The 9,356-nt window shown below is 39.7% G+C and overlaps 2 protein-coding genes across 2 annotated transcripts; one reads left to right on the plus strand and one right to left on the minus strand.

The window, feature by feature from the left end:
* Nucleotides 1-983: 983 nt before the first annotated feature.
* On the minus strand, nt 984-4,384 carry LOC311148476 (kininogen). Its single transcript, XM_084185452.1, has 7 exons — nt 4,047-4,384; nt 3,772-3,888; nt 3,593-3,668; nt 3,110-3,282; nt 2,383-2,490; nt 2,070-2,168; nt 984-1,918 (listed from the first exon to the last, which is right to left on the minus strand). Exons 1-7 carry the CDS (start codon nt 4,257-4,259, stop codon nt 1,574-1,576), a joined length of 1,131 nt encoding a protein of 376 aa, XP_084041578.1. The 5' UTR covers nt 4,260-4,384; the 3' UTR covers nt 984-1,573.
* A 1,433-nt stretch (nt 4,385-5,817) lies between these two features.
* LOC311148886 (lysosome-associated membrane glycoprotein 3-like) lies at nt 5,818-9,142 on the plus strand. Its single transcript, XM_084185898.1, has 6 exons — nt 5,818-5,961; nt 7,197-7,417; nt 7,714-7,839; nt 8,118-8,172; nt 8,302-8,475; nt 8,688-9,142. The coding sequence occupies exons 1-6, from the start codon at nt 5,892-5,894 to the stop codon at nt 8,828-8,830; spliced, it is 789 nt and encodes a 262-aa protein (XP_084042024.1). The 5' UTR covers nt 5,818-5,891; the 3' UTR covers nt 8,831-9,142.
* The last annotated feature ends 214 nt before the right edge of the window (nt 9,143-9,356 follow it).

Raw genomic sequence — 9,356 nt, forward strand, 5'->3', positions numbered from 1 at the left:
AGGTTCTCACCCAAGATTTGACGGTACATGGCCCCGTCCATCGTCCCTTTGATGCAGTGAAGTTGTCCTGTCCCCTTAGCATAAAAACACCCCCAAAGCATAATGTTTCCACCTCCATGTTTGACGGTGGGGATGGTGTTCTTGGGGTCATAGGCAGCATTCCTCCTCCTCCAAACACGGCGAGTTGAGTTGATGCCAAAGAGCTCGATTTTGGTCTCATCTGACCACAACACTTTCACCCAGTTCTCCTCTGAATCATTCAGATGTTCATTGGCAAACTTCAGACGGGCCTGTATATGTGCTTTCTTGAGCAGGGGAACCTTGCGGGTGCTGCAGGATTTCAGTGCTTCACGGCGTAGTGTGTTAACAATTGATTTCTTGTTGACTATGGTCCCAGCTGCCTTGAGATCATTGACAAGATCCTCCCGTGTAGTTCTGGGCTGATTCCTCACCGTTCACATGATCATTGCAACTCCGCGAGTTGAGATCTTGCAGGGCGCCCCAGGCCGAGGGAGATTGACAGGTCTTTTGTGTTTCTTCCATTTGCAAATAATTGCACCAACTGTTGTCACCTTTTCACCAAGCTGCTTAGCAATGGTCTTGTAGCCCATTCCAGCCTTGTGTAGGTCTACAATCTTGTCCCTGACATCCTTGGAGAGCTCTTTGGTCTTGGCCTTGGTCTCCTATTCTCAGCTCGTTACCTGTATAAAAGACACCTGGGAGCCAGAAATCTTTCTGATTGAGAGGGGGTCAAATACTTATTTCCCTCATTAAAATGCAAATCAATTTATAACATTTGTTACGTGCGTTTTTCTGGATTTTTTTGTTGTTATTCTGTCTCTCACTGTTCAAATAAACCTACGATTAAAATTATAGACTGATCATTTCTTTGTCAGTGGGCAAACATACAAAATCAGCAGGGGATCAAATACTTTTTTCCCTCACTGTAAATGGTGTAATTGTTATTTAACAAGGTTCAAGGGTCATCTTTGTATACCTCTTTATTTAATACAGTACTTTTATTCTGACAGGTTTATAGACATATTTAATTATATTTTTCATATACTGTATTTTGTCATTACTATCAACAACGTTACTATAATTCTATTATTACACAGCCATCTTGCATGAGAGTTGGTTAAAATAATATTCTGCTAAGCAGCTATAAAAACAGTTTGGCGCTATAGGAACAACTAATAATACTTCCAACTTCTAACCAGTATACTTCGTGTTTCAGTTTGTTCCTCAGTTAAATACTTGCATTGTATCCAGACTGACTAGAATTATTTGAGTGTTATGTGACAATGTACAAATAAACTTCTCAGTTAAGTACTTGCATTTGTGGATAGTGTGTTGCTTTACAGAACAACAGCACCCAGCACAATTTAATACATTTAGTTATTTATTTTTTTGTATCAAATGGCTAAACAGTCAAGATGCACTTTGACAAATTTGAGGGAATACAAAAGCAAGATTGAACTGCATTGTCAAAAAGAGATAATAAAAGCATGGTTCTTTTTTATTTCAAATCAGCAGGTGTGCTTATGATACAAATGCACTATAGAGCATGCACTTATTTTTTCCACAGCAACTCTAAATCACTTAAGCCCCCCTCTACCACTGGCAAAGGTGTTGTGCTTTCCTCCTGTTCAGGGCTCGGGATTGTTGGGGGGACAAACTGCTTCCAGGGCTTGGAGGGGCAGTGGAAGGGGCTCTCAGCAGCAGTGGGGGCCACAGAAAGCAGGGCTGACTCTGGGTCTGTTCTAGCCATGGTCACAGCAGTCGGGCTGCGCTCCTGAGACTCCTCTGATGACTCCTCTTTGGCTGAAGCAGTAGAGGCTTGGGTTGTTTTAACTTCATCAAAATTGTTGAAGTTCCTCAAGGGAGACCATCCAGGAGGTCTTCTTCTAAAGACTTCCTGTGAATGGAAAGATTTTTCATGTCAAAATCCTCCCTCATTTAGCACAAATCCCCCAAATGTATAGCTACACATCACCACCCTATTAATTTATCCGATTTTCTGTGCATCATTAATATGCTGTAGTAGTATAGTTTGCACAATGTCTCACAAAAGTCTCAAGGGGACCCGGTGCACATTCCACATTTGCTTCTGCAGTCTCATGCCTCCAAGGTGCCATATCTACTGTGGAATTGCAGTGAGCGAGTTCCTAGAGCGATAGCATACAAGATGATAGCGATGCCAGGGACAAGCATTCATGATACAACACATTACAGTGAAATGTTATGATACCACATTGATACCACAAAAGTATTATAAAAAGTATTTCATTTACATACAGAAGTATTACAACACCAGAATCATATATTAGATCAAATACAGTAGGCTATTCAAAAAATACTATGAGCTCCAATGTAGTTTACCACATCAGGATCTGGATGACATTCATCGTTCAGCTCTTTGTGGTCCGCTTTGGAGCAATTGCTTTTCCTCATATCGAACATCAGTCTATACCTGAATCCAGAAACCACCTGAGAAGAGCATGTGAAAGAAAGTAGAAGTTATTCAAATACAATAGTTTGAGTTACGAGTGTCATTCCAGAGTTCGTTGGGGGGAGGCCCCAACGAACTCTGGAATGACACTCGTAAAGCAAACAAGTGCATTGCAGTCCAACGGTCACAACCATAGAGATACATTTGGCCACACGCACCACACCTCCCAATGCCAGAACCAAGGTGATGATTTGGCATATTTCCATTGGAAGTAATGAGCAAAGATACTTATCTTCTTACAAAATATGATATTTTTTCTAAATCTCTGTCTCTTTGTGTTGTTTGTCATTGTTGTAAGGCCCAATACCCCTGATCCCAACTGGTTACTCTGTTACTTGATTCACACTATAAGGCCCCAACCGTACAATCCTGGCTCTGATATTTTCTTTTCACATGGCCCTTTACAGCATGGGTTCAGCAGCTATGGTGGATGCGTAACCAGGCCAGCCCTGGCCTAGTTCAGCTCAGCATGGTTTGGCTTGGTTGGGCCCAATAGTGTGAATCGGGCATGAATTGAATTAGGTGTTTAGAGTCTTGGTGCTCAACCTTCCACCAGAGGGTGTAGTTGGCTAGCCTTTGCAACTGATTTACATGTACCTGTCTAGTAGCGAAACCAACACTGTTCAGGATGAAGTGGTGGCTGGAGTCAGAATCAGCATTGAACCTGGTGATGGAGTATGTCAAGGGATCCTTCAGGTCCTCACTATCCACATCAATCTCCCTAGGACACCCCAGACATGTGGTGCGTTCAGCAACAACAGGGGCCTCCACTGGAAGACAGAGAGGGTTGTCAGTATCTCAGTTTGTCTCAGCTGCTCAATTGAAAATGATTTTAGCCACATTTTTTCCAGAATGTTTGGGTGATTCGAATCACTGAAAATAAATATTCTGCAGCATGAGTCATTGTATGGTCAATATTTATTGGGTTGTCTAGAAATAGACCTGTCTGTGTTGTATGGCTTGGTCTAATTGGTGTGAAGTATGAAAATGTATGCACTCACTAACTGTAAGTCGCTCTGGATAAGAGCGTCTGCTAAATGACTAAATTGTAAAATGTAAATGTAAGTGAAAACGAACTACCTGGGTCACAGAAAACTGCCAGGACCTCTTTAGATGTCTCTGACATGTGGACTGTTGCTTTACAAGGCCTTGGCACCTGATAAACAAACAGAAAAAGTGAAAAAACTGAGATTGCCCAGAGATGTCATCTAATAACAATACATTTTTCACCTAGTGAAATTATTCAAGTGTACAGTTACCTTGTTCCCGGTGGGGAGGTAGTCACAGTCTCTCCAGACTTTGTCTCCCCCTGCTGGACAGTCAGTGACCCTGCTATTGAATTCCACAAAGTACTGAGTGCACGAGTCATTCTGAGCCTACAAGAGAGGAACGCAAAACTGGACTGTGACTCGGTGTAGGAATGTTCGTATTCTCTCTTCAATAACAGAATGAACTCAAGATGTATGCAAAAAGGACAGGATAAATAACTGAATATAAAATTACAATATTCTAAGCCAATCACTAAGCCACTTACCTTTGAGGACTCCAGAATCTGGTAGAGTGCTAGTTGATTTCCATAAGAAAGCTTCTCATTATACTTTACTAGGGCCAAGTCCACAGCTGCCTCCACATCTTTGTCATCACAGAACGCCAGGATCTGCTCTGGCTCCAGCTCCTGCCCCTGTCCTGGAGCCCAAAGCTGGAGAGAGAACACCACCAGCACACACAGTCTCACTCCAAGCTTCATAACGAATACATGTATGTCCCAGGTCCAGAGAGATGAAAATGTGAGACCAGATCTCGTTCCCTACTGGACTCCTGCCTCTGAAATTATTGACTGTAGTCTGTTAGCCTACACAAACCTGTTTAAATAAAATGAGACTGGCAGAAAGGCATCCAGGCAGTCCCAGTGACAACAGAGTAAATGTTTACTTATCAGCTGTCACCACCATGCCTGCACTCTTTAAAAATCAATACCTTTTCTGAGTTGTAGAGAGTTTATGGCATGCAAGAAAAATAATGGACATGTTTAAGTATATATTATTCTCCTACAGTCACTTGTTGTGATACCAGTTTGTTTGACCCATCTAAAAAGATCCAGGCATGACTGATAACTAACTATGTAAGAGTCAAGTGTTAGAGTCAACTATGTAAGAGTCAAGTGTAAGAGTAATCTATGTAAGAGTCACATGCCTGAGGAGGGTTTATTTTCCTGTCTCCTCTATACTTTAAGGAATTAAACCTATCTTACTGTGCTGTGAATGTGCTGGTCAAATGACACATTATCACAAATGAATTACCTGTAATAGCCACTTCATGCCATGCAATGACTATATCAAAACCTTTTGGTCTAATGAAAACTAATTGTCTATCCCTAAAGTAAACATAAATATTAGTTTAGTTTTAAGTGTGTGTCATAGGGTAATGCAATAGTAAAGGTCCATGTTATTTAGATGTAAATGGAGGGGGAATAAGACAACCTCTCTCCCATAATAAAGACTTTGGATGGGTAAACATGACCCCTCACCAGACACTTTCCCCAAATTATTGTCAATGAAAAGTTAAGCCTGACCTGCATTGACACTGCTGCAGTTCTGTGTATTTTAGGAGATACTTTGTCCCTCTCTACCTTTGACCCTGAATGCCTCCAATGCCTGCCTACGCACCGTTTGATTTCCCCAGCTCAGCCATTCCCAGAAACCAACTACAGCTCTGGTGCAATAATAATACGAATAATAATACAAATGCAATCTTTGATAAACCAATGGAAAACATATTTTCAATTTAGAGGCTAACATCTTTAACTCCTGGCTAATGCAAACAAGTAATTGTCATAAAAACCGCTAATTCAACACAGATGCCAGATGGGCTGGTCCATTTTTAACCTAGTAGGCCTGTCTAATTTGTGGGGGCTTTGCGCAAAATTATCATTATCTGGCTAATAATGTGGGCCTCAAGGAAAAACATTGTCCAGCGTGGGGGCCTCAGGGAAAAGAATGGGTTGGTGTTGGGGCCTCAAGGAAAGAAATGGGCAGTTTTTTCAGAAATACCAGAACCGATTTCTGGTACCAGTCCACTCTGATTCAACATATGACCTTTACATGAACCAACCTACTTTTATGCTATGTTTTTAGGTAAAGAGTTGAGTAGACACAAAACAGAACATATCTGACCTGCAACAGCAAAATGTGCAGTTAGTTACATCATATATTGTCTATCAGCCATTTAAATAATTCGAAAATAAAACCCTCTTTGCCCCTCCCCTTGAAGGTGCTCATCACTTGAACAAGACGTTTTGGTCTTCTGGAGATGAATTCACCACACCACATCACATCTCACACCCCACATTTGGTGACAAACACCTAACTGAACACACAAGATGACAGACAAACTCAGCAACAACATGCATTGTGAAACAATACTTTTTCTACGGGTTGCGATCATAATGGGTGAGTTAACTTGCACCTTTATCTAATAATATCTAATAATGTCTAATCTATTCAGTGTTAGTGGTAGTCTAATTAAAACTGGGCAATGCAGCAATGCAGTTAACCATGCAGTATGTAATCGTTAATCTGCAAACAGAATAATGCAGGCCATTTGAATCTGATTTTGATTCTGAGATGATAACAGTGGTATTCTATAACAGTGGTCTGTGCACTCTTAGAAAAAAAGGTGCTATCCAGAACCTAAAAGGGTTCTTTGGCTGTCCTTATAGGAGAACCCTTTGAACAGTGGTGGAAAAAGTACCCAATTGTCATACTTGAGTAAAAATAAAGATACCTTAATAGAAAATGACACAAGTAAAAGACACCCAGTAAAATCCCACTTGAATAAAAGTCCCAAAGTATTTTGTTTTAAATATACTTAAGTATCAAAAGTCAATGTAATTCCTAAAATATACTTAAGTATCAAAAGTAAAAGTAAAAGTATAAATCATTTCAAATTCCTTATATTAAGCAAACCAGACGGCACGATTTTCTTGTTTTTTTAATTTACGGATAGCCAGGGGAACACTCAGACATAATTCAAAAACAAAGCATTTGTGTTTAGTGAGTCCACCAGATCAGATGCAGTAGGGATGACCAGGGATTCTGCTAAGCATTCAAAATGTAACGAGTACTTTTGGGTGTCAGGGACATTTTATGGAATAGAAAGTACATTATTCTCTTTAAGAATATAGTGGAGTAAAAATTAAAGTTGTCAAAAATATAAATAGTAAAGTAAAGTACAGATACCCAAAAAAACTACTTAAGTAGTACTTTCAAGTATTTTTACTTAAGTTCTTTACACCACTGCCTTTGAAGAATCCGTTTTGGTTCCAGGTGGAACCCTTTTGGTTTCCATCCCTTTCCATAGAGGGTTCTACATGGAACCCAGAAGGGTTCTACCTGGAACCAAAAAGGGTTCTCTTATGGGGACAGCCGAATAACCTTTTTGGAACCCTTTTTTCTAAGTGTAAAACATTGCTCGTAAAACTTCATGACATTTTACAGATATAATCATGACCACTTCAACACATGTAGTAATACCAAACAAGTTGTTAGAATGGCTTATTTAGGTTTATTGTAAAAAATAAGAAACTGAAACCAAGGGGATCTGTAAGTGTGCTTGTGAATGGTGCCTTGTCTTGTGGTTTCTGTAACCTGTTTCACTTTAGACTTCACTGCATTCCCCTTTACAGGAAACAGCCTCATGACTGCTGCATTGGACCCCACCATCATCACCACAGAGTCTGGCCTAAACAACCTTAAGCCCACTGAGCAGGCAAACCTACCACAGAGGCCTGTCCTTCAGCCCAATGAGACTGTTCCTGTCACCGGAAACTATGTGCTGAAAGACCCTGCAGGCATGCCATGCATCAAAGTCTCCATGGGAGTGGAGTACATAGTTATTGAGAAGAAGGTAGGGACAGTCACTTTCTCAGCACTTTTTGTTTAGTGCATTTCAGCACTTCTTTGCAGGGGTGAGATCTCATGTGGGTTGCTACCTAAGCTGTGAAAAACAGACAACAGACATTTTTATCAAGGAGAGGCTGCATAAAAAATACAAACATTATACAGATTAATGTTTAGTCATCCATACAATATTATTAATTGATACTATATTATAAAGTAGCTGTAAATCCTACCACATCACTTGTTTGCTATTGTTTTTGTCCTTTTCCAATCCAATGGTATGTTGATTCTTATTTTTTTCAGAAATCTTCCTATTTCAACGTAGACCCTACCACCACCCAGACTACGGGTAGATGTGGTGAAAAAGAGGCAGTTCTCTCCCTGGCTATTATAGGAGAGGGAGGCTATCTGAATCTCACCTTTGAAAAGGTACACATTCAGAACCTTCCATTTTCTCATGTCACACATGATTTCTGACACATATGATCACATAACTGTAAAACTTTTTTCGCCCTATATCTTTCTGACTCATACTGAGATAATGACTGTGAATTCACAGGTTGACCACAAGACTTTTCCATAACGAGCAGAAGCAGAGCCATAGATTATACATGGCTCTCAGTAGAAGCATACTCATTCAAATACATTTGCATGATGATTTGCATGTTTGGCTTTGAATAAACAGTTAAGTATTTGTCCTCCCACAGGAAGGAAACCTGACCTATGTGTCAAAGATCAGAGCTAATTTGGCACCAGGCAAAGGTAAGTAGACCATCATGATCTCATAAATGGAAGTCAAAATAGAGACATGATGTGAAACAAATGCATAGATCTTTTTCTACAGATTTCATTGTTAGAAAAACAAGGCTGAGCTTATTCTTTCACAATTAGGAATTAAGAACTATCCTGGGGTAATAGAACATGAGAAGCTGTTCCCAACTGCTGCTGGCCGCAGCCTCAAGTGCTACTCTCAGACTGAGTTTCATCTGTCTGAAAACCTTAGAGTGAAGATTGTGCCTCTTCAGTTCCAAGCTTTCAAACTCACCAATGGGAAGTTTGGAAAGGGTAGGTCACTTTAACTGGGGCCTTTCTGTTCACGATTTACAAAACCATTTTGTTTATGATTTTACTGTAGGGTTATATATGGTTTAATGCTCTTTGAAATGTAACATTGTAAACGTAATTTTTTGCCCTTTCAGCCCATCAAAAACAATTATTAAAATTGCTAAGATCCAGATGAAATATTGTTTCCTAATGTCCCCCTTGTGGCATTTCAGAGGTTGAGTGCAGGGCTGATTTCATCAAGAAGATCATTCCCATTATTCTTGGTGCCACGGCTGTGGGACTCTTTCTGATTGCTGTCCTGACCTTCCTGATCATCCGGGACCACCGTAGACAAGCTGGCTATGACAGGATCTGAGAAGACTTCATACAAATAACATGAACACTTTTTATGGCCATGTTTTGTATTTCCAAATTTTTTATTTTTATTCATTACTCAATATTACACTTTTTTTGTTGTGTTTTCAAATATAACATTCTTTCTGCAAAGAAAATATAAATAACATTATTACAGTAAAAAATATGTGAATGTATTTAATACTAATATGAAAGCACTGTGTAAGTTTACAATCATAATCAGCAAATATGGTCCGAATAATGTGGCTTTATTTTAGCAATTCGAATTTTGATGCTTCCTAATGTTTTTAAATTATATCTTGTTTGAAGAGTGCATACATTCCCGTGTGGCTTTATCCAGCTGAATTGAAATCCACTATCTTAAAATTCACATATAAGTATAGATTTCTTGAATGCCTTTTTATAAAAACACACTGTCCAAAAACATATAATTCTGTAAGACATTGTAAATTCGGTCTTGAACCTCTCTGTGTGACCTCTCCTGAGGGTTAGTGCTATTCGGGTTCCTTAGTACTTCCCGACCTTAA

The sequence above is a fragment of the Coregonus lavaretus genome, assembly GCF_964263955.1.
Source record: "Coregonus lavaretus genome assembly, chromosome: 21".
NCBI lineage: Eukaryota > Metazoa > Chordata > Actinopteri > Salmoniformes > Salmonidae > Coregonus > Coregonus lavaretus.

Bases quoted from the DNA above. Each gene is read 5' to 3' on its own strand.
- LOC311148476 (XM_084185452.1), bottom strand. From the start codon at position 4,259: ATGAAGCTTGGAGTGAGACTGTGTGTGCTGGTGGTGTTCTCTCTCCAG. The intron at 3,889-4,046 runs GTAAGTGGCTTA...CCTCTCTTGTAG, and splicing joins AGATTCTGGAGTCCTCAAAG to GCTCAGAATGACTCGTGCAC. The intron at 3,283-3,592 runs GTAGTTCGTTTT...TCTGTCTTCCAG, and splicing joins GGCAGTTTTCTGTGACCCAG to TGGAGGCCCCTGTTGTTGCT.
- LOC311148886 (XM_084185898.1), top strand. From the start codon at position 5,892: ATGACAGACAAACTCAGCAACAACATGCATTGTGAAACAATACTTTTT. The intron at 5,962-7,196 runs GTGAGTTAACTT...TCCCCTTTACAG, and splicing joins ACGGGTTGCGATCATAATGG to GAAACAGCCTCATGACTGCT. The intron at 7,840-8,117 runs GTACACATTCAG...GTCCTCCCACAG, and splicing joins TGAATCTCACCTTTGAAAAG to GAAGGAAACCTGACCTATGT.